The sequence below is a fragment of the Artemia franciscana genome, chromosome 9 (genome assembly GCF_032884065.1).
Source record: "Artemia franciscana chromosome 9, ASM3288406v1, whole genome shotgun sequence".
NCBI classification, from domain to species: Eukaryota; Metazoa; Arthropoda; class Branchiopoda; order Anostraca; family Artemiidae; genus Artemia; species Artemia franciscana.
The window spans coordinates 14,495,242-14,520,953 of record NC_088871.1 but is presented as its reverse complement, the minus strand read 5'-3'; the positions used below and the strand labels follow the sequence as shown (position 1 = coordinate 14,520,953).

General features: G+C 36.7%; 1 protein-coding gene across 7 annotated transcripts in view; it reads left to right on the top strand.

Moving 5' to 3' along the window:
• The window catches only part of LOC136031042 (putative leucine-rich repeat-containing protein DDB_G0290503), a 424,748-nt gene extending 405,603 nt beyond the window's left edge, over nt 1-19,145 (top strand). For all 7 annotated transcript variants that reach the window (XM_065710238.1, XM_065710237.1, XM_065710236.1 and 4 more), the window contains one exon: nt 18,735-19,145. In XM_065710238.1, the coding sequence (XP_065566310.1) occupies nt 18,735-18,949 (215 nt within the window). In that variant the 3' untranslated portion in view covers nt 18,950-19,145. The remainder of the gene's footprint in view (nt 1-18,734) is intronic.
• The last annotated feature ends 6,567 nt before the right edge of the window (nt 19,146-25,712 follow it).

Here is a 25,712-nt window from a genome sequence, read left to right as displayed (position 1 = left end):
GCTCTAACAAAATTCTATGAATCAATAGATTGATTTAAAAAGGAAAATAAGAGGCTTAATGCCGGTCAGGATTTAAAATAAGAGCTCTGAGTCACGATGTCCTTCTAAATATCAAAATTCATTAAGATCCGATCACCCACTCGTAAGTTATAAATACCTAATTTTTTCTAATTATTCCTCTCCCTTTAGCCCCCCAGATGGTCGAATCTGGGAAAACGACTTTATCAAGTCAAATTGTGCCGCTCCCTGACACGCCTATCAATTTTCCATCGTCCTAGCACGTCCAAAAGCACCAAACTCGCCAAATCACTGAACCCCTCCGCCCAACTCCCCCAAAGAAAGCGAATCCAGTACGATTCTGTCAATCTCGTATCAAGGACATTTGTTTATTCTATCCACCAAGCTTCATCCCGATTCCTACACTCCAAGTGTTTTTCCAAGATTTCCCCCTCCAACTCCCCCCAATGTTAAATAATCTGGTCGAGATTTGAAATAAGAGCTCTGAGACATAAATTCTTTCTAAAAATCAAATTTCATTAAGATCCGATCATCTATTCGTAAGATAAAAATACCCCAATTTTGACGTTTTCCAGGAATTCCAGTTTCCCCCTTCAACTCCCCCCAACGTCACAGGATCTGGTCAGAATTTAAATAAGAACTTTAAAGCACAAGATCCTTCTAAATATCAAATTTCATTAAGATCTGGTCACCCTTTCGTAAGTTACAAATACCTCAATTTTCAAAATTACCCCCCCCCCTTCAATTCCACCAAAGAGAGCAGGTCCGGTCCGGTTATGTCAGTCACGTATCTTAGATAGGTTTTTATTCTTCCCATCCAGTTTCATCCATATCTCACTGCTTTAAGTATTTTCTAAGATTTCCAGTCCCCCCCCCCCAATTACGCTTGATCCAGTTGAAATTTAAAATAAGAGATCTGAGTTACGAGGTCCTTCTAAATATGAAGTTTCATGAAGTTCCGATCACTCCTTCGTAAGTTAAAAATACGTCATTTTTTCTTATTTTTCAGAATTAGCCCCCCCCCCAATAGATCGGATCCGTCCCAATTATTTAAATCACGTATGTAAGACTTCTGCTTATTTTTTCCACCGAGTTTCATCCCGATCCCTCCAATCTAAGCGTTTTCCATGATTTTAGGTTCCCCCACCCCAAACTTCTCCCAACGTCACCAGATCCAGTCAAGATTTAAAATAAGAGCTTTGAGACACGATATCCGTCTAAATATCAAATTTCAATCCCAACTACCCCAAAGAGAGCGGATCCGTTCCGGTTATGTCAATCATGTATCTAGGACTCGTGATTATTATTTCCAACAAGTTTCATCCCGATCCCTCCACTCTAAGTGTTTTCCAAGTTTTAGGTTTCCCCCTCCCAACTCCCCCCCAATGTCACCAGATCCGGCCGGGATTTAAAATAAGAGCTCTAAGACACGATATCATTCTAAACATCAAATTTCATTGAGATCCGATCACCCGTTCGTAAGTTAAAAATACCTCATTTTTTCTAATTTTTCAGAATTACCTCCCCCCCCCAACTACCCCAAAGAGAGCGGGTCCGTTCCGATTATGTCAATTATGTATCTGGGACTTGTGCTTGTTTTTCCCATCAAGTTTCATCCCGATCCTTCCACTCTAAGTGTTTTCCAAGATTTTAGGTTCCCTCCCCCTTCAACTCCCCCCAATGTCATCAGATCCGGTCGGGATTTAAAATAAGAGCTCTGAGACACAATATCATTCCAAACATCAAATTTCATTAATATCCATTCATAAGTTAAAAATACTTCATTTTTTCTATTTTTCCGAATTAACCGAACCCCCACTCCCCCCCAAATGGTCAAATTGGGAATTTCTAATTTAAGCTGGTCCCGTCCCTGATACGCCTGCCAAATTTCATCGTCCTAGCTTACCTGGAAGTGCCTAAAGTAGCAAAACCGGGACCGACAGACAGACAGACCGACAGAATTGGCGATTGCTATATGTCACTTGGTTATTACCAAGTACCATAAAAACGAATGCGGTACCGTAGGGCATTACTGCCACTGAAACTCTAGGCTCAATATATGAATAGATTTTCAATAATTCTAAATCAATTGACCATCTCAGAATTTTCTCACAATGGCTTTTTGTATTTCTTTTGGCTAGAATTGTTGTTTTGCACCAAAAAATGCCTGAAAAAACTACTGCTGTGGGATAGTAGTTTTGGTTCAAATAAATGTCTATGTTAGTCGTTTGTTTTGTAGGACCATGTGACCTTTTAAAAACGAATGCGCTACCGTACGGCATAGCTACTACTGAAACTCTAAGCTAAATATGTGAATAAATTTTCAATAATTCTAAATCAATTGACTATCTCAGAATTTTTACATAAAACCTTTTTAGCACTTTTTCGACTAGTATTCTTGTTTTGCACCACAAAATGCCAGAAAACACCACTTTGCTGTGGGACAGTCATTTTTCGCTAAAATAAATGTCTCTGATAACCATTTATTTTGTAGTGCTACCTGCAACTTTTAAAAACTAATGAAACACCGTACGACATTACTGTCTTTGAAACTCAAGGCTTAATAAGCGCATAGATTTTCAATAATTCTAAATGAATTATCTATCTTGGAATTTTCACTCAATAGCATTTTACCCTTCTTTTGACTAGAATTTTTGTTTTACACCAAAAAAGGCTTAAAAAGCTGATTTACTGTGGGACAATCGTTTTGGCTAAAATAAATGTCTATGTTAACCGATATTTTGTAGGTATACCAGTACCTTTTAAAAAGAATGTGCTACCATATGGCATTACTGCATCAGAAACACGAGACTCAATACACGCATAGATTATAAACATTTCTAAATAAATTAACTATCTCGGAATTTTCATAATATGGCTTTTTTGATTATTTTTGGCAAGAATTGTTGTTTCTACACCATCAATGGCTGAAAATGCCGCTTTGCTGTGGGACAGTCCTTTAGGCTAAAATGTATAAAATTTTGTAGGACTACCTGCACCTTTTCAAAACGAATGCACTACACTCTGGCATTACTGTCTCTAAAACTCGAAGCTCTATTTGCATATAGATTTTCGAAAATTCTAAATCAATTAACAATCTCAGAATTTTCACAAAGCAGCATTTTAGCTTTCGTTTGGCTAGAATTGTTGTTTTGCGCTACAAAATAGATACAGAGTCAAACACAAAAGCCCACAAGGACAGTCAGAGAGACAGAGAAACACACACTCAAACACACAGAGTCAGACACACAAACACACAAAGATAGACACAGAAATAGACAAACACACACACTCAAACACACAGTCACAGAGAGAGAAAAAACTCACACAAACACAGAGTCGGACAAACAAACACACGAAGATAGACAAAGAGATAGGCAAACACACAGTCAAACACACACGCAAGAGTATAGAGAAAGAAAAAAAAAAGCATAAAAACACAGATAACAAATAAACACACAAAGAAAGACATAGAGACAGGCAAACACACGCTCAAACACACGGGCACAGTGAGAGAGAGAGAGTAAACAAACAAAAAAGACAGAATCAGCAACAAAACCATACAATGATGACCAGTAAACCACTAAATGTACTCCTCCCATAGCATGGGTACCTGCAACCCATCTATAGCTAACCCAGGCACCCGCAACCAACGTCTTCCACCCCTGGTACCCGCAACCGACCTGTTTTAACAGCTAGAAAAACAATATGGTTGAATGTTTCTTACGAACTCGCACCGTTTTTAAGGATTCAGTATTTTTCTTAAGGCTCTGATCTGGTCATTGGACAAAATTTCTGGTATTATATTCGAATCCTAAAGCAGACAAAAATCTTTAGATTACAAAGGTTTTCGGAGAAAAAATACCTTGAAAGAAAATAAAATCTCTTAAAGTATTATGTAACACCCCACGTGTACATAGTCTTAACGTAACATCCCACGTATATATCCTCCTCACTTACAAACGGGATTCCCAACAAGCCCTGAAGTCTAGCATGTTACACAAGATCGCGTCATCCTTAACATAAGTAAACATTCCCCAATTACATAAAAACTAAAGAAATCCTGAAGAGAGTCTTGAAGAAAAATGTCTTAAATAACGTCTTGAAATCCCTTAAAACGTGTTGAAAATCGTCTTGAAGAAAAATGTTTTAAAGACGTCTTGAAATGTCTTATTACGTCTTGAAAAACATTTTGAAGAAAAACGCCTTAAAAACATCTTGAAGAAAAATGTCTTAAAAAACGTCTTGAAATGTCTCAAAAAACGTCATGAAGGAAAATGTCTTAATAAAACTCCTCCGCTTGACTAGTGAACTCTAAGATGCCCTATAACCTAACAATAAAAATACTATTAGGTAACAACCAAACCCTATTACATAACAACCAAAGTAAACGTTCCCTATTATGTAATATGCACCTGCGTCTTGCCCTGAGGGAATCGCCTATAAACCTTCTTCATGATTAACGACGAAGAAGAAAGGAGTAACGCCTACGGGCGTTGTCGGATTCACAATGCTGTCACATTTACAGACATTTTTGAAAAGCGAGAGGTGCGCACCCTTCTTTGTCTTTCCTGTCAGGTCTGTGCGAATCAATTAGCGGCTTAGTGCAACGCGATGAACCTCCACCGCTTTTTGTCATCGTAGACCTCCCGAATGCGCCATCATTTCCAAATGATGCTGCTGCGATTGTGGCTTCACACTTAAACGAGTGTTTCCTTATGCAAAATTTCTAAGTGGAAAAACAAGAAACGTGCTCAGAGGTAGCAGTTTCAATTGTCTGGCCATCAACGACACCATATCAACCACCCACTGTTCCTGCCGTGCCAACGAATATTCCAGCACATATTAAAGTACATAACCCGAAGAATCAGCGTGAGCCTGTGCAGAAAATTGGTTGTGCAGATAAAGTAAAGCACACAGTCAGTCGAAAAAAATATACGTCATGCATTTGATCGATAAAGAGTCAGCCACTGCAGCAGCTGCAGCCATCACCTCACATTAAAAATTCGTGCCAGAGTTATTAAAACTGAGGATGCCAGTAATATCAAGATCCCGACTATGTCTCCCAGATTCTAGGGCTTAATGGCAGCGTTCTAAGTGCGAAAAGGTATGGAAGCTCTAGAATAGTAGAACTGAACTCTAAAACTGAAGAAGAGCTTGATATCACAATCATGTTTGGTATGAAGGTTGAACATTACCTATTCCGAGTGACTCTGCTAATTAAGAAGCCTAAGCAGTGTCTAATCACACTAAAAAGGACCAAGAATGTTCAGCTCAGATTGTTAAGTGCACTACTTGTGGAGGAAATTATCGTAGCAATAGCTTGGTGTGTCCGGAGCTTAAGAAGCACCTCCGCGTTCGAAGGGCCTCAGGAAGATTGAACTCATCTGCCCGTGTTTAATCTTTGAGTGATGATGATTTCTAACTGAGTTGTGTCGTTATTTTATCAAAATTTAATGGTGCTCGTGACAATCTTGGAACTCTCGAAAAGCTTTTTAGTAGTTACAGAATTGTGTGCACCACCGAAAATCTTCTAAGAGCTTACAATGTCTCACAGCTAGAGCTCTCGTGTCACCACATATTCTTTTTTCGGGCCGCAAACCTGATATCAGGTCGTCCTACCGACGGCCGAGCAACTGCAGAGAATAAGAAGTTTTCTTGCTCTCTTTTTGAATCTTCCGATGATTTTCATTTGATTTTGGTACTTTTGTTTTGATGTGTATTTATATGCCAACGAACTACCGAAATGAGTCCTTTTATCGTAAATTTGCCGCAGCTTGTGCTTTGCTTTCTAAATACATTCATAGGGCTCGGTCATCAAATAAGTCAATATTCATTTTTCGCGATTTTAACACGGATGTAAAAAATGAGAATGCACCGCTTACTCGAATATTACTTTCCTCCCATCCTTGTGGCGTTCTTCAGCTACCACAATCGTAGCCGTTTTCTTATGTGCACAACTCGGGCTCCATTTCCGATTTTGGTTTCATTCTAACAGATGCCCACGAGATGCAGGGCTCCATGGTTGACATTTCAAGCGACATCCTAAAAAGCGATCATTTAAGTTTGCAGTTTCGACTTACCTATTCTCTGCCTCTTCATATGCAAAATCTTAAGTGGTTTTTTAAACCTTGCTGGAATCGTTTTGACCTCTCTCTATATCATAGAACATTAAATTCAATGTTGTCAAAAATTCAGATTCCATTTCGTCTTCAATCAAAGTCGCTGCTTCAGTCTCTCTTCCTTTAACAAAAGTTTGAGTTGGGACATGTAAAAAAGGGTGGAGTGAAGACGTTGTACTTCAGTGTGCTAAACCTCGACACATGTTCTGGCTTCGTGGTTGACCCGACTGCAGTTATCCAAGATCAGGTAGTTTATTTCAAATATACTAGCTTCAATTCCAGTTTAAAATATGCTAGTTTCAATTCTATTATTTTAGTAATTCTACTGATGACGATCGCTGTATATGTGATCGAAATATCGAGACTTTTCTTCCTGTTTTTTTCACTTTGTAAATAAATCGATTTATCCCCATCTGAAAATTTATTTGTTCGTCATAGAAAGGCTGTGTGTTCTAAGAGAAGAATACTTAACTTAAGGTGTTACGTTGAAAACACGTCGTATATATGGGAAAATGAGACCAACCAAGTGAACAACTATAAACTCAACATTTCGTTAGTAGTTAAAAGAAACGGAAGGCTTTGCCAGCTTCATAGTAATTTTTTTTTACTTTTGGACAAGGTTAAAAAAGGAAATTTTACAACAAGACATAAAATGAACTTTTTCAGTGAACTCCCTCTGAAAAAGATCTAATGAATAATCCAGAAGTTTATCATTTTGTGAATAACCCGAAAAGCTATTTATTTTTTTTGTATATAAATATGATAGTTTCAATTATATTATTTTAGTCATTCTACGGATGACGATCGCTGCATATAAGACAACAAAAACACACTAAAGCAGAGTATAAGAAAATTAAAAGAAAAACAAAAAGGGCACAGATAAAAATCACGCACAATTCTTGACAATTTAGCTTTCAAACAGTCGTTCAGAATCTAGTTTCAATTCTAAAATTTGTGTAAGGGTATATAGATTACTTAATTAGCCCACTCACATCTTTGACTCCACAACAATATCTTCAGATAAAAATAGAACTATCATCCAATCAGCTAAAGATGGGTTCTCCTTAAGGCCTGTAGGCGGGCTGGTACCTAGTACCTATGCGGCTCTTCCTATTTACTCCTGCAGTCTTCTATACATTCTATAAATATTAACGAATCAACCCCTTTTCCATTGCCTTCTTCATGCTTCAGTACATGATTCAAATATTATAAGATCTTACAACTAGCGACGCTAGGTACTTGACAGAAGGCAATTCAGTGGAAAATCCTTAATTCTGTTGCAGCGGTCAGCCGATCTACGTGACAGCTCGTCCATTTTTGACAAATCTCAAAACACCCTACCGTCGTGAAATATAACTATTACGAGCTTAAACTGGGATAGTAAGAAAGTACTTGCAGAGCCTAAAGAACAGCGATCGGATTTACTTTTTATCAGATACAGAGAAAAATTTCTAAAAAGGTGTCAAAAACAACACATGCGGTGCAAAAAAACGCATTATATACCCGACCAGGGGTTCTCTTATCAAAATGGCCCTTTACCCTGGTGAGAAGACCATAACATTTTCTTAGTTTCTCTTTCAAAAAACAACTATAAGCTGCCTAGTGGATCTAATTGTAGTTCGAAATGGAAGGCCTTAATACCTAAATGAACTGGAAGATGATATTGTGGCGGGTCCAACTTGGATTGTATTATTGGAGGCAACATCCAGTCCAAAGACAAGAAACTGTGTTTTGGAGATAGCAACTGATAGACCGATTTCTTTCAGTCCGGAGCAAACAATATCAACAGTATTCTGGAGTGCCTTAAAATTATCAGCCAGGATGAATGTCATCCACATAAGACAAGTGACTTGCGTCGTTATATGGCTCAATTAAGTAGGGTGGAATCTGTCGAGTGACTGCTCTAATTGTTATTAAATATTGCCGGACTAAGAACAGAACCTTGCTAAACACCACGGCGCAAACAAATACGATTACTAACAGTACCTTGCAAACATACCCGGATTGAAGAATTCTGGTACCACTGCCACAGGCAGGTATACACAAAGGGATTAACTTCCACTTTCAAAAAAGGACAGAATTGCTTGGGAGTGAAGAATGGTGTCAAAAGCCTTTGAAATATCAGCGGCACAAAGGTAGAGGTTAATTTTTGCCTTTTTATGCCATTCAGGAATCGCTAGAAGAGTTGCATGGTCGTTCTGCACGCCAAGACCTTCCGAAAAACCCAACTGGTTATCGCCATGATCGCATTTCGTGCTATTTTCATTATAGATAAGCTTCTCAAGAAGCTTGCCAATCGTTGAACATACAGTAATTGGTCTATATGCGTTACAGGATTTCAGGTATTTATTTTTCCTAAAAATGCGTGTTACTAGACCTTCACAGAGCGCATCAGGAGGATGCTGCTGGGCGATAAAAGCCTGAAATAAAATAGCAAGATGTTCGAACAACTTTACTGTCCCGTATATCAGATGTTTGGGTTGCAAGTCGTCTGAACCCGATGCTTTACCTGGTTTAAGACGGTGAACATGCGCCAGAATAGATACTGGCGTGATAGTGACATAGTTTTAGCATGGTCTAAATTTGCAAAATCACCCAAAAGTATAGATCTAAACGTTGTGTCAAGAGGAGGTGGATCGTCAGAAAATAATGAGGGAAAATGACTTTCCCAAGAGCCTAAATCAATCGGATTGTCCTCAGATGTAAATTTTGACACGTGACTATCATCGGAATCATCGGAAGATTCAAAAAGAGAGCAAGAAAACTTCTTATTCACTGCAATTACTAAGCCGTCGGAAGGACGACCATATGTCAGTTTTAAGGGCCGAAAAAAGAATATGTGCTGACGCGAGAGCTCTAGCTGTGAGATATTATAAACACTAAGAAGATGTTCGGTGGTGTACACAATTTCGTAACTACTAAAAGCCCTTTCGAGAGTTCCAAGCTTTTTGTCAAGAAAAAATTGCAGAACCCCACCCATGAACCCTACCCTGAAATTAGTTTGAAACACCCATATCTAAAAAAAAAACGAAAGAAAAAAATTGTGGCGTAAAGGTTCACCGTTTTTTTTCTAACAACTCTTCTCCTCAAAATAATTTCTCCGGTTCCCTACGTTTAATGCTTGGGCGTGTGTGTATCAATTCATAGGATGAAGCACATAAGGCTGTATTTTATTGTAATAATAGTTATTCATCATTTTGTGAGTTGCCATTCGATATAAGAGAGCTGTTAATTTGTAAAGCAAAATATATACTAATAATAATAACTTATATATAACCCATAAAATACATAAAACTGTGGAGTAAACACACACACACACAGACACAAAAATCATAAACATACGATTCTACAACATCAATAAATTAACTCAATTCAAATTTATTTATTTTATTGATAATAACAATAATTTAATTTTAGTGAGAACATATTAAAAAATTCAATTTTTAATATGTTCTTTGGTGGGGAATGAGAGCCTAAACCTAAGTACTTAAATCACTTTCTTCTCATTGAGCCCAACTAACAGTAATACGAAGTTCTCACCTTTACACAGAGGGACAAGAAAGTGGGTAATCCCTCCTCCCTGTAATATTAGCCCAGAGGATCCTCTTTTACAGACGAATTGGAATGTAATGGCCTAAAAATGTAATTTTTTATGTTCCAATGATCTACCTCTACCTAAGAAAGAGCATAGCATCCACTTCCCCAGTGGTTAGATACGTGTAAACATATGGCAATGTATTTCAAGGTATAGCCTAAAAATTTCATGGTCTAAAAATTTAATTTTTTGTGTTCCGATGATCCTTCTGTACCTAAGGAAGAGCATAGTATCCACTTCCCCAGTGGTTAGACACGCGTAAACATATGGCAATGTAAATGGTTAAAAACAAAGGATTGATTAAAATTTCATAATTTTAAACTGGGCCTCGACACTCTCCTATTTGTCTCTAGGTTTTTGCAATGATATATTGCTTAAATAACATCGAGTATGTTGAGTCTACTGGTGTATTGGTGGCACAATTTGGAAACGAGGGTAAGAACATACTTATTAAGTTTGTAATAGATATAATGTTTTTAGTATTATAAATTACTTTTCAATCAAAAACGGTTTTCCTATTTTTAGAATTATCAACTACTGCGATTTATATTTCTTCGTTTATTGGTGGATGTAAAATTTTCAATCAAAAATGGTTGTTTTTCTATGTTAAGAAAACCTATTATCTGACGTATAACGTACTTTTTTGAAATTATCAACTGTTGCAAATTATATTTCTTTGCTTATTGGTAGATTTAAAATAATTTCAATATTTTTTAAGCTTGATTTTCTGTTTATTTTTTGGTATGTTATTTTTAATCGTTTTTGTAAAATCTGATAATCTGATTTTTGGTCTGTGGATCGTATAAGGGTATGAAGGTCATCTTTTTGATTTGATAATAGTATTTAGAGAGAAAAGAGTTACGGTATGATTTATTGCTGTATGATGTCTTTTTATTATTATTATTATTATTTTATTATTAATAAATCCCTTTTTCTTAAAAAAGTGATGTTTGGGACATACCGGTTCAGACCCTCAAGGGGTTACCACAGTATTCCCCCTTCCAAAACACCAAAAACCTCAAGTCCATGGTGAGAACAATCGTAAAATATTCTTTTGCAACCAAAAAATCCTCACAAGAAAATCCAAAGCAGTTCCTTGCATCAATGGCAAAATTATTATCCTGTTTGATTGTTATCTATTCAGTCCTAATATTTAGTTAGACTTAATTTCAGTGCTTAACTAAAAGCAGCAACTGGTTGGAGGGACCTTCCCATTCACCCATCAACCCCCTTACCAAAAAAAAATTGACTTGAAAGTCCTTTAACTTCTTTTACTTTTAATGCAGCCCACCTATTTTGAGCAAGTTTTTTGAACTGGTCACCCTTTAAAAAAAAAAGAAGAAAAAAGCGTCTGTGCCAACCCGAACTAGTAATATAAATATTTGATGTTGCACTTTTGTATCATCATTAGTCTTCAGACTGACAAACATATTTGCACATAAATCTAACCTGTGTTGGGGGGGGGACTAAAACCAAAAACCGGCACAATATTGCCGAATTTTTCTGATTGGGGATGTAGGTCCTTCGTTCCTAGAAAAGACAAATCAAGAACTCAATCAATATTAAACCAAAGGAAACTAATTGAGGTGAAATACTTGTTAATTATATTCAAAAAATGGAAACAACAGTTTAGTAACGACCCGAGGAAAAAAAGAACTCTCCAATGGGATGACAATAATACAATAATATAATAAAACAAGATAACCAGCCATAGGGGTGCCATTGGGGGGTGGAGGCAACTACCCGCCCCTAGATTTTGAAAAAATACGATTTTTGTGTTTTATTTTTTTTTGACCTGACTTTAAAAATATCTTTTTTTTTTCTCAAAGAAAATACAAAATCATTATCTGGGAATCCCATTCTTAATGGGTAGCTGCTTATTTCAGCTGGTAATGTTTAATTGATGAGACAAGTGCTATATCATCAAGTAATGAATTAGGCCTCAGATCTTGTTATGGAGAATTTCTTGTTTGTTGACCTAGGGAGTCAACAATTTTGTTTGTGCAAGTAAAAAAAAAAAACTTTTAAAATTTTATGTTGGACAGTTTTATTCGTTTAACGTTTTCCATGAAAATATCACACAAAATAAGTTTTCGAAATCTTACAAGGGGGGAGGGCAAATTCCCCCCCTCTCAATTGGCGCCCTGTGTCATTGATGGTGTGTTTAGCTGATTTTGATTCAATACTCTCTTTTGCTGGTTAAGATCATCAGTCAGCGATCCAAGAATCAGAAAATCATTCACGATTGACAGCGTGTGAAGATGGCGTGGAAAACAAGGACAAAGTTTTCCGTCAGTTATCAGACGTTTCTGAGCTTTCAGAGGCAACATTGGATGATATGCAAGATATTACAAGTCTTGTAAGTCCCCTTAATTTTCTTTCCTGTTATTCATCAGAATACACTTCTCGCAAACTATGGTCTCAATTGGCAGTCATATCTCTGGTTTTGGTTCGACGAACTTCTATAAAATGGTTAAAGACCCTAAATTTTAGACAAAAAAAAATATAATACAGACTGTGGAAAGTGTACGTGTACTGAAGAATTTTGCACTTTGATGATGTTTATTATTCCGAATTGACTCCAACTGAAATATTAATGTTTCTTGATTGTTTCCATATTCTTTTGTGACATCTGCCTCTCCTTTAGCTTTTATTTAGAATTGTGCCTTCCCAACACGTTTTTATTTTGCCCCCCCCCCTCCCCAGTCAAAACTAAATTTGAATGTGTATTTGTTGGAGATTTTCACCTTCATATCTCTGTTTATGTAATGCTTGCTAATAGATGTATCAAACTTCTCCACCTCAGAGGTTCAGTTTTGCAAAAAGTTGCCCTGGTTCCTTCACAAAGTATTATTATCTACAATCTACATGAATTATTACTTTAAAGGTAAATACATTGTAGCTTTTTACTTTCGCGAAACATCTAAATAAAAGAATTCAGAAAAAGGACACACAATGACAATGACAAATAATTTATTGTGGAATATCAAAATAAATAATCATAATATATAAAACTATAAATTAAAATTAGTGCACGCAATTACCGTTGTGCACGAATAATATGTCCAACACTTCGTGGTAATGAAATTTGACTTCCAAAGTCTTTAAGACTTTTCTCAAAAATATTTAAGAAAGACTTTAAAACAAAGGATGTTGAAATGGAATGAGAAGTATTTATAAAAACTTTAAGAATCTAGCGTAAAGAGGAAGAGTTGAGGAAGGGACAGCCCCCTGCATATACGAAATAATTTCTGTTCGTTTTCAGTGTTTATATTGCTCCTTACTTTCGGTTGAAAAGGTCTGTTTTTCTATTTAATCTATTGCAATGATAAGCGTAATATGCGAAAATATAAGGAAGAAATCTCCATTTCTTAATTTTTTTAGCTAACACAAAACTTGTAATTGCTTTATTGTTGTCATATAAAATTTTAAGATGAAAACTAATACAGGAAGAAGAATCTGCTGGGCTGCTAAAGTTAGATTCACTTTCTTTATTGTTTTCTTATCTGTACTATGAATTTAAAGGAATCTGGGATTTATTTTAAAATTTTATCTTAAAAAAAAATTTCCAATGGTCTGTGTTGCGCAGGTACTGACCTCTTGATTCGATGCCTTCAACCAGGAGTGGAATGCGTGGTTTGGGGCAAATCTTCCGACACTTCCCCTTAGTTTATATATTTTGAAAATTCTTGTACTTGTAAACAAGTGTGGGGATGGTAATTAAGATGCATGTATTTTTTAATTAATTAGTGAGGACTCCAACTCTTGGCCAGATAAAAAAAAATAATGTGTCATTTCTAGTTTACTGAGATTAGTTTTTTCCGAGACATCTTGTTTCTTTCAACAAATTACGGCGCATATTTCTCCCTCTTCCTCCCAATAAAAAACCGTTGGAAGGTATGTGTAAGACAATTATAAATGCCTTGACGAATCAGGAATTGAGTTCCGGCTATTGCCAAAGTTGGCTAAATAGGATTCCCTGTTTCTAGCAATAAAGTATTTTTATTTTACGTGATCGGAATTGAGCTCTGGCTATTGCCAAAGTTGGCTGAAAAGGGGATCCCTATTTCTGACAATAAAATATATTTGTTTTACGTGATTGGAATTGAGTTTTGGCTTTTGCCAAAATTGGCTGAAAAGGGACTCACTATTTTTGGCAATAAAGTACTTTCGTTTTGCGTGACTTCTTCCATTTAGATTAATATATTACGATATGGGAAAATACAGGAAGTAAAAGAATAAGTTCCGGAACTTTAATCAGTATGTTTAGTGTTATTATTACGTTGTTCATTTGTAGTTGAAGTTAGCTTGAAGCCCCTGCAAAGTTTTGGCAAATCATCTTGTGTTTCAATTATTTTGTTTCCTGCTGCCACAATTCTGATAGCAAGCAGGAACCAAAAAGTGTGGTTCATGTCTGTCCCAGACCAATATAAAAATATTTTATCTGACCCAAAGAGTTGGATTAGAGTAAAAGTTCCTCTTTATACACTGGCAAAAATGTACTCTTGGTATCAAGGCCATATCAAGGGAGGGGGACGATACAAAATATGAACCCCCTCACAAAACGCACTGTCTCGGCATCAAAACTGCATCTGAGGGGGGGGGGGTTAACTGGGTTTGAACCCGTCCTCTCTCCGCACCCTAAATTTTTGTTCAACCGTAAAAACGTAACAAAAATGAATATAAACATCTTTTTGATGCTTTTTTCAAGTTTTTTTTGTAATACACATCCGAAAAAAATAACTCCCCAAACAAAATCCTGGTAAAGCCCTTGCTTCGTATTCTCTCTTTTACTTATGCATCAAATATAAAATAGCTATTTTAGACAGGTAAAATCTGATAGGAAGATATTAGGGAATATTACTTTCAATCAGACACTCAAGCCATAGGTAGGTAGGTAGGTAGGTAGGTAGGTAAGTTTTATTTTATCCACAATACAAACATAAATAAAAAAATGACAACACTAATAAATTGATGCAGCAAAAAGAAAGTCCTAAGGACTTGTGCTGCAATTTCACATTATGATTTACATCTTATAAATAAATATCTAAACATAACATCTCATGATTAACCACCTAGCCTATCTTACATATAAAAAATAACAACACATACACATGAACAAAATACAACAAAATAATCATATTAAATATCATTTACCGGTATTCAGTCCCCGCCCCACATCAATAAACTGCAAAAAAAAGACATCAAAAAGCTTTTGCCCTTCAAAACCTATTACTTAAATAAAACATTTTCAATTTATTTTTAAACCCATATAAAGTGACAGACTCCCTGATGCCAGCCGGCAAACTATTCCAAACAGAAGGCCCCAGATTCCGAACCACATATGATGATCGAACTGTTTTTCTTTGTTCATGGCTTAAAAGTTGTGAATTTCTTGTATCATAATTATGGTACTCCTGATTCATGGAAAAATAATCATGAAAATACTCAGGGCATATATGTTTCATGCTCTGGAACACAAAAATTGATGCCTGGTAGTCACGAATCTGACCAACATTTAAAACATTACACCGGGAAAAGCTAGCAGTAGTTTTGGATTCAACCTGCTCTTTTATGTCCGCAATCAATCGAATGCTTTTATTTTGCAAAATCTGGATCCTTTTATAATTAGAGAAGAAATTACTAGCCCAATTAACACAGCCATAATCTATATAAGGATGAACAAGGGAAAAATAAATGATTTTTAAAATCTTGAATGGAAAAGTTTTTTTTACACGTCTCAAAATTCCTAGACCCCTAGTCATTTTAGCACCAATAACACTGCAATGCTTTTTCCAACTAATATTATTATCTAAATAAAACCCCGAATACCTAATTTCAAAAACTTGTTTAATGGGTAAATGTCCAAAAAAAATGTTATTATTATCATTAAGTAACCTACCTGTTCTACTAAATATAATGTAATTTGTTTTAGATGCATTAACTGCTAGGGAACTACCTACTGTAAAACTGCGCAAACGTTCAAGTGCCAAATTAGCCTTATGTGCAACCTGCACCAAACAACTACCAGTTACTGTTATCGCAGTGTCGTCCGCGAAAGAGGTCAGCGCTTCAACTCCAACATGTGAAGCCAACGAATTAACATAAATAAGATAAAGTAGAGGTCCCAGCACGGAACCTTGAGGCACTCCACACTTAACACCGAACTCTCTGCTTGATATATCTGATAAAGCAACTTTGATAGTCCGGCCATGCAAATACGATGAAAACCACTTTACACAAGTACTACCTAACCCAAGCCCACTTAGTCTACTAAGAAGAATATTAAAATCAACAGTGTCAAAAGCCTTACGGAAATCTACAAAAACAGTTAAAGGAATCATATTATTTTCAAATGCATTATCAACAAAACTTAAAAGATGGTGTACTGCATGACTAGTGGAATGTTTACTTCTGAAACCAAACTGTCCATTATACAAAATTTTCTTCGAATCCAAAAAATCATACAATCGTTTATAAATAACTTTTTCATAAATTTTACTAAATAAAGGTAAAATGGAAATTGGTCGCCAATTACAGGGTTCTGAGGGGTCCCAACCTTTATGTAAAGGTATGATTCCACATAACAACATAATTTGGTCATTTTACATCAAAAAATTTGCTGTCATTAGTCAGAAATGAGCTTCAGTTTCAGGTTATTTGGGTTTTTCTTGTTCATGTGCTCCTAAAATCAACGTAGCGTCTCTACTTGCATTCTATATTTTGTAGATGAAAGATCAAGCGGACATGTAATTTCGATTAAACTTTGACATATTTTTTGACAAAATTATTCATACGTCATTAATATTCAAACTATTTTCCTTCTCTATATCATTCCTCCTCTTCGCCCCTCCCTCTCTCACTTAACCCCCCCCTTTCGTTCTCTTTGCAATTCGCTCTTTTTTTTTAAAATGTGTCTGAAGTGTTAATTGACATACATATGCATAGTACAGAGTCACCAAACTTTACAGTTATATGCCAACGATAATATCTTTTTACCCTTTTTCAGTCATTCAAGGGCTTCATTCCCCCTAGTGTACATGTGGCAAATGAAGAGATATCTGCACCTCCACCTGAAGGGAAATCTCCAGATTTAGGGATTGAATCAGACCCAACCAGTCGATTTTCAAGCTTGGGACACTCCGATAAGTCGCCGACTGATAAAGGTATGCAAACCATATTTCTTATAATGATGTTTTCTATTGTTTAGAATACGAATGTCGAACACCTGACGTCGAATGTGGCTCAGAAAGACAAAATTTTCGTAGACAGCTGTTTCGTACAATTAGTATACTATGTACATAATATATATAATATATAGTCACGAGTGCAAATTGATTTTTTGAGATATGGGGTTAAGAAGTTAACGATAAGAAACTGAAAGTTTTAAGTATGTTTTTTTATTTATTGTAATTTACAGAAAACTTGAATTAAACTCCTTTGTAAGAAGAATCATTGGATTGAATGCAATAACTATAGAGGCAATAGTATTATTTTAGTTGTAAACAAATTGTTTAGCATGATGATGCTGACTGGACCAAAAGGATGTTGAAGACGAAGTCTCGCGAAAAGACACTTGTCGTCTAGGAAAGTGAGAGGACACGTTGACTATAATTTTCAAATTTAGATTAACATTTTGAAATTGCTAATCATCAGACCCATTTGGCACTGATTATTATAGATAATAAATAGGCATTTCATTCAGTTAATAGAAAAGCCCTGATTTAAGACCTATCATTTTATAACATACCAGATGAGTACGTTAAAGTGATTAGTGCTATACACGCGAGTAATATAGTTAAAGTAAAAACAGGAAGTAGGGTTAGTAGCTGATCGGTGTGGAATCAGGTTTTAAACAGTGTTAGCCTTTGTTCTAAGGAACATAGAAGAGGTCGAGGGTTTAAAACCTTCAGTGCCTAGAACAAAGATTGTGTGATCTCATCATGACGTTTGGAAAAGCATTGCTTTTAGATCCAGCCCATCGAGACATCTACAGCAGAACGAGAGATAAGTCCAAACTAATTCCTATATGTGGACGGACAAACCGATATTATAATACATTTGTGCCTTTTTTTTACGTCTATATAAAGGGGTTTAAGACCAGAATTGCCTCTCATTCAATTTGACTATCCGTCTTGGCTTTTTCTACAATCAACCATGACTTGATGCCGTAACTATTTTTGCATTGCAATATTCAATTGTGCCTTTTTGTACGTCTATTTTTAACAGTGCATATTTTGTTTTTAATGTTTTTGCAACTGCAAGTTAGCCAGGAGCTGCGAAAGTAGTTTTATAAACCGCTCTCTCTCTCTCTCTCTCTCTCTCTCTCTCTCTCTCTCTCTCTCTCTCTCTCTCTCTCTCTCCCTCTCTCTCTCTCTCTCTCTCTCTCTCTCTCTCTCTCTCTCTCTGAACTTTGTCTCTCTCTTGAACTTTATTTGTCTGATTTGAGTGCACGTGTCTTGTTTGTTCAAAAGTTACTACTAGTTCAAATTTTTCCTGTCTTTTTGTTTGACGCTAATCTCATAATCTGATACCAAAGTCTTTTCCTGCTTCAAAGTCACAAACTAGGTAACTCGGGGCTCGTTAGAATGTGCTCCAAAATGCTATGATAGAGCTGCTGTTGTAAGTGGCCATTTGTCAAGCTCACAAGCTCGTATTGAGGCAAAAACATATTGTGGCAAAATCAGGCACTTACAGAAATGAACCTGAACCTTAGCATTATATAAATTTTCATAAAAGAAGTGTATATGCTTAAATTCGGATTTGCTTTGATTTGTTGTTTTTTTGCGCTCATCTAGTTTAAACTGGAGACATGAACACATGTTGGGAATAATCTCTTGTACTAAGTTGAGTTTACAAAATGTTTTACTGTGCAACTTCCTAATAATTGTAGTTTTTCTTCATTAGATTTACATATTTCCTAAGCTACTCCCTCTCCATTTGTATGGGTGACGCTAAGGGTTTGAAAATATCAAAATAATTTCCCTTTTTATTTCTAGGTGTCGGTTCTTCATGCAAAAATTGTCTTACCCTCTCGGTGAAGTATCAGAAGGCAAAGAAAGCTTTGGCAATTACTGCAGAGAAGCTTCGAGCTTCAAATGAGCGCAAAGAAAAGATTGACAATGCTCTTAATAAAGAGCTCATCAAAACGCATGGTGTATTACGCCAAGCTAAAGGATACTTGGAACTGTGCCAAAGTGTTAGTAAAAAGTAGCGCAAAACCATGTAACATTTAGTTCGCCTGTGTTGCTATAAGTTTTTTAGTTGGTTTCAGTTTTATTACTGAGACCTGTGTTCATTTATGAAACTTGTATATCTTGGTGAAGGTATGTACAACTAGTTACATATCATATTCGATGGCCGTATTAATTTTATATATTTGGGAAATAAATAAGCTACTTGGTAGATTTTATTTTCTTCCAAGAACAAAATTGTATCATAGTTTAGGTATGGCGTGTATATGGTTGGTATGCCATGTATGTATGCAGTTTTGGTGATGATATCTTTAACCAGGTGCAAACAATATTCAGTGGTCGTATTGTTTTATATGTTTTGAAATTACAAGAACTATCTCTTAAATTATAATAATTTATTCCTCATGTCTCTCAATCCAAAATTTCCACATAACTGACACCTTATTAAAAGAAAAATGTTATGGCAGGCTGAAGAGCGGATCGACTGCGGCACGATCGCCATTTAAAGTTGTCCTACGTTAGAAAGTCTCAAGATATGGTATGTTTATGTTTAGACTATTGAAAAGGCTTCCAGTAACTTCATCTTTTCGACTGGGAATGGCAGTTTGTTCCAGGTCCTGATGACCCGGGGTATGAACGAATGATGGTAAGAATTAGATCTAGTAATCTTCATCTTCAGAGGCTCCAATTGAAGACTGTGCAATATTGCAATATTGTGTTACTTTGGGGACTTATTTGAACAAGCTTATCTTTTATGTTCCCAAAATTCTGGTGAACTATCTTTAAGAGGGTTTTTAAGTCTAAGATCGTTCTTCTTGTCTCAAGTTTATCGAGAGTGAGTCTTCTTAGAACTTCGTCATACGGAAGGTTTCTGAAACCTTGAAGTCCTTTTAGAAAGCGTTTCTGGACTCGTCCTATTCTGTCAATATCCTTTTTGAGATATGGCGACCAGATGACAGTGGCGTATTCAAGCTGTGGCCTGACGTAGCTTGTGTATGCTTAGATCTTTGAGTGAATGTCAAAGTATCGTAGGGAGTGAGTGAGTAGCCAGAGAGTATTTGATGCTTTACGCACAACCAGGCCGATATGCCTTTCTGGTTTGAAGTCCAAGCTCAGAATTACACCTAGGTCCTTTTCGCAGGTAGATTTTGTCAGGTCGATATCTTTCATTTTGTATGAGTACTTCGGATTTTGACGGCCAAGATGAACGACAGACCTTTTTGCTACATTTGGTGAAAGTTGCCATTCATCGAGCTTCTCTGTCAGGGCGTCCAAGTCGCTTTGGATTTGTGATGATGCACTAGCTTCTCCCAGGAGCTTTGTATCGTCTGCAAACAGGCCGAAGTCGGTTTTGGAAATGGCATTTATGTAAATGTCTATGTACATGAAAAACAAGACTGGGCCGAGAACACCACAATGTGGGACGCCACTGGTTGCATCTATCCATGTGGACAGCGTGTCTGCATCCTAGACTGCTATTTTTCTATCATTCAAGTATGCTGAGAGCCAATTTTTTAGCCGTCCCTTGATTCCATAGACTTCAAGGCAGTGGATGAGTTTTCGCAAGGATATTCGGTCGAAGGCCTTAAGTAGGTCGATTAGGATAATACCTATTGGAATCCCACAGTCCAGGGCAGATTGGATGTAGCCGTGTATCAATACTAGTTGGGAAACAGTAGAACAATTTTTACGGAAGCCTTGCTGATGATCTGAGATGAGATTGTTCAATTCGAGGTGTGAGTTTAACTTTTCCACTGTGACCCTTTCCATGATTTTCATGAATGGTGATGTAAGGCGGATCGGGCGATAATTCTCCGGGCTCTGTTTTCCTTTTCCTTGGAAAATAGGTGTTACATGGGATAGCTTCCAGGAAGTAGGAAACTTGCATTGCTCGATTGGGATTTGGAAAAGTCTTGCCAGAGGTTCACATAGCTTGTCTCTCAGTTCTTTCAGGATAAAGGAGGGGATGCCATTAGGATTGAGTGTTTTTGACGCTTTCATGCCCTTCATTGCTCTTAAAACACTTCCTGGCGTGAAGCCAATACTATGGAGCTCGCCTCCTGGGTGCGAGTCAGGTAAATAGCCATCGTCAACAGTGAACGTGCTGGCGGAGAATTCTACAAGAGCGTCCGCCTTCTAGGCTAGTGCTATGGACCACATTATTTCGATCTATTGGTGCTGGTAGTTTCTTTTGCTCGCCTAGTCTGCGTTTGCACAGGTTATAGAAATGTCTTTTTGTTCTTATTTTCTGGACTTCTTCTCGTTCGCAATCTTTGTTGTAGTTTCTGATAGGTTTTCTACATTTTGAGCTGAGTTTTTGAAGCTTGGCGAGTCTACTTATGCTTCCAGATGCTTTGCAATCCCTATATGACTTCTTCCGGTCCCTGATGAGCTTTCTTATGTGTTTTGGAAAGAATATCCTTTTGCCAATATGTATGTTGTTTCTGAATGGTGTGGTTTGAGTGACGGCTCGATGAAGTATGCCATAGAAAACTTCCCAGGCTTCAACAATTGGTAGGTTGTACACAAGATTGTCCCAATCGGTATGCTGCAGTATTATTTTGAGATTTGTTATGTCTATTTTATGGAAGTTTAATTTAAAAGCAGGTCCATCATCCTTTGTACGAATTTTGAGTTGTTCAGCACGGACTTGGGAGTGGACAACATGTTTGTGGTCGCTTGTAACGGGGCTAGCGACTGTTTTTGGAACGAGCAGGTCTACCATGGGCGTGTTGAATACAACTTCCAAAGTATTGCTTTGACGCGTAGGCTCGACGACACTCTGCGCGCTAGGTTCAACTCGCTATCGAGGTCAAGATAGTGTATTAGTTGATCTTTTGAGTTCTGGCTTCTCATCCTGAAGGAATAATTTTTCCAATCCATTTCAGGTATGTTTAGGTCTCCGCATATCATTACGGATTTAAATTTGCTACAGATCTTCTCTAGGTAGACAGAAAATTCATGATCCGCTGTCAGTCCCTCTCTCGGCTTCTTGTAAGTTGCTGTTGACCGGTACACGGCTACAACTGCCAGGCGAGAACCGTCGCTAGAAGTTACCATGATAATAGAGGTTATGGCGTCTGTTGTGTTATTAGAGAAACTACTCTGCTCGTATATGTGTAAGTTTTCCCTTGAAAGTATCGCCACGCCACTTCTCTGTGGTTTTGCCGTGTTATCCTTTCTAAAAACTCCATATTCTGGTATTCCAAATCTAGTTGATAGCATTTTTTCATGTAACCAAGTTTCAGAAAATCAGAAATGTTTTTTTTGTAGAGGAATGCTTGAAGCTCACCGAACTTTCCATGCTGTGTGCGTTAAAAATTAGTAAGTTTGTCTCTTGGTTGTTCGGCTATTGTCTCACATTTGAATTACGCGGTTTGGGAGTAATGGCTCCCACCAGAAGACTGTGCTGCTCTTTCGTCTTTGTTTCTTCTGAATTCCACTCGTTTCTGAATCTGCATGCGTGTCAAATCAAGGTTAATGTATATATTTTTTTCGTGTTTCATCAGATTGTCAGGTTTACTCAACAACAGCATCATACCATAACAAAAAAAATATTTGGTTTTGGATTAAATAAAAATACAGGAGAAGTAAGAATATTCAATATAACGCTACGTGAAACAGATTTATTGTATTATGTTTTGCCCATATCTCAAAGTATTTGGTTTTTTCGACTCTTAAGCTGTGGCATATTTTAGTGTATTAGGTTATAAAGATGAATGCGTAAGGCATCCTGCCTTCAAATTTTTTTAAATTGGCTTGATCGGGATATTAATTTTTAAGAAATAATTTTTTCCGCTGAAGGTGAGTAAAGTTAAAACTTGAAACAAGTCAAAATTACTGCTTTGCAGTTTATGCAACACATATCTTAAAAAAAAAAAACTTAAACCGACTCGTGATAAATTTCTATACGTTTAGAATTCTGAAATGTAGTTTTTATCGGATATCTTTGTTTTCTTTGTTTTGTTTGTTTATTTTGTTTTCGGAAACCAAAATAATACAACTGACTATTATTGCAGGCATAAAATGGGCACCTGGCCCACTGTAAAACTCCTTTCCTCGTTAATTTACTTACAGTGAGGCATGTATATGTCACCTTGTTCAAAGCGTAATTATGCAAAGGTTTTCAAAATATGTATTGGAAGAAATGCATATTGTACATAAGAGCGTCCCTCGTTGCTGTTACTGCTAAATTACCGGCAGAAAGGTTACCCTAGGTTGAATATTTATTAATTTTTATAAAAAAAAAATATTTTCCGTCTCATCAGGAAACAAATAATGACCCGGAATCCCTAACTTGATAGTTCAAGTTTTGAGGCTACTACAGCCTTTTGTCACTTTTCCTATTATACTGATGTGAATTTCTGTGTGACATTTCTTTGAAATTGTAACAACAAAATAATTTTAAAACCTAAATTGTAAGATAAGCCGCATTCAAGCTGATTTCAGCAAGTTTCAGAGGTCTTAGTTCGGAAAAGGGCCCTGGCATTCAATCTAGCCAGGCCCCTAGTATCCGATTCCACCGGGCCTCTAGCAACCAATTCCATCGGGCCCCTAGCAACCAATTACCTAATACACTAAAAGATGCCACAGCTTAAGAGTCGCTAATCCCTAGCATCCAAGTCCACCGGGCCTCTAGCAACCAATTCTAACGGGCCCCTAGCAACCAATTCCACCAGGGGCCTTAGCAACAAATTCCAAACGATCCTAGAAAAAACTCAATCAAACCACTGTATCAGAAAAGTAATAAAAGGTAGTTTTGTAATTATATAAGCAACAGTCAGGACTCTGTAGGTAGCAAATTACTTATTATTGTGATACTTTTAGACTGAAAGATGCAGCAGACAAAGTTTTAGGAGAAGGACAGTGAGGTTTTAGAAAAGATAATGGATGTGTCGACCAAATTTTCACTCTTAGGTTAGTAAGGGAGAACTACATTAGTTGTCAAACACCTTTGATTCTTAGTTTTATAGATTATGAGCAAACGTTCGATTTTGTTGATAGAAGAGCCTTAGCAAAAGTCTTATCCTCATATGGCGTACCGGACAAATACATTAAAGTGATTAGTGCTATTTACGAGAATAATACTGCTGCGGTTAATGTAGGAAATGAGTTTAGCATCTGGTTTTGTATTAATTCAGGATTTAAGCAGGATTGCGTTCTATACCCCTTTATATGGATTATTTTGATGGACCTTGTCTTAAGGAGCTCAGGAAAAGCAATGGGAGACCATGGAATCAAATAGGGAGGAAAAACTCTCCTGGACTTAGATTATGCTGATGATTTAAGCATCCAAGATGAAAGTGTAAGCAAAATGAATGAACTTTTCGAGGTTTTGCGAGTTCACGGTGCTAGAATTGTTTTGAAAATTATTATTAGGAAGACTAGGCCACCGAGGCTAGGAATGATTGAAGATGAAAAGGTGACGTAGGGTAACGAAAAGATTAATCAGGTGGGCAGCTTCACTTACCTTGGTAGTATTATTAATAAAGACCTTGATAGCAGTGAATATTTAAAAAGTAAAATAGTCAAGGCTCAGTGTGTTTTTTCACAGTTAACAAAAAAGCTTTGGAAGAATAGGCGGATAAGTCTGCAAACCGAAACTAGAATATTGGATGGTAGAGTGATGACAGTGGTCAAATATGGCTCTGAAGCATGGGTGCTCTGAAAAGCGGATGAAGATTTACTAGGTGTTTCCCAGAGAAATTGCCTACGGATTGTTCTTGGTACCCCGCTGACAGACCGTATTTCAAACAGTAGGCTGTAAAAACAATGTGGTTCAATCCCGTTTTTTAGGGCTACAATAAAAGAAAGGTTAAGATGGCTAGGGAACGTTCTGCAAATGACGGATGACAGATTGCTGAAGATTGTCCTTTTCGGCCAACAGTCTAGGGCTGAAGGGAAAGCAGGTCACAATCGTCTGGAGTGGGAGGATGTGATAAAGATTTGAAGGAAATGGGAACTGCTTGGGAGGGTATAAAGAGGGAGGTTTTGAAAAGATTGGGATGGAGGAGGAACATGCGTAGCTGCGTTGGCCTCAGGCGACTTGGTGCTGCGGCATGTAAAATCACTTGTTTAATCTAAACAATGAAGAAGTCGCTCAATATACCCGTAACTATTATTGTACGTGGAGACGCTTGAAAATCTGATTACGTTCATCTGAAGACCCACCGAAAATTAGAAACGTATTTTTTTAACGCTTAATTGGCATTACTCCCCCAACCTACACAAACAACCACCAACCTTCCCCATAATAGCTGAACCTCTATTATATGCATGTGTATACAATTTTTCCAAGCCTCAGCTGAAAGCCCACATCGTGCCATTGTGCCACATTGTATGCTATTGTTCTGACTTAGATAATCTCGGTTCGTTTTTAGTTTTAGTGCTACTTAATACTCTCAGTTGAAAAAAAAATGGGTACTTGTTCAGAATACACTCAATAAGTCGAGTTAGGTTCATTCGTGAAACAAGCTACAATGCAGGTACATTGTGTGAGAAAATACGGTTTCATAGCCACAAAGACAAAACTAAAAGACAAAAGGTTCGGCTAGGGTAGGTTACAATTCTAAGTTGTAATATTGCAATTTTCCTAATATATATATATATATATATATATATATATATATATATATATATATATATATATATATATATATATATATATATATATATATATATGTATATATATATATATATATATATATATATATATATATATATATACACACATATATATATATATATATATATATATATATATATATATATATATATATATAT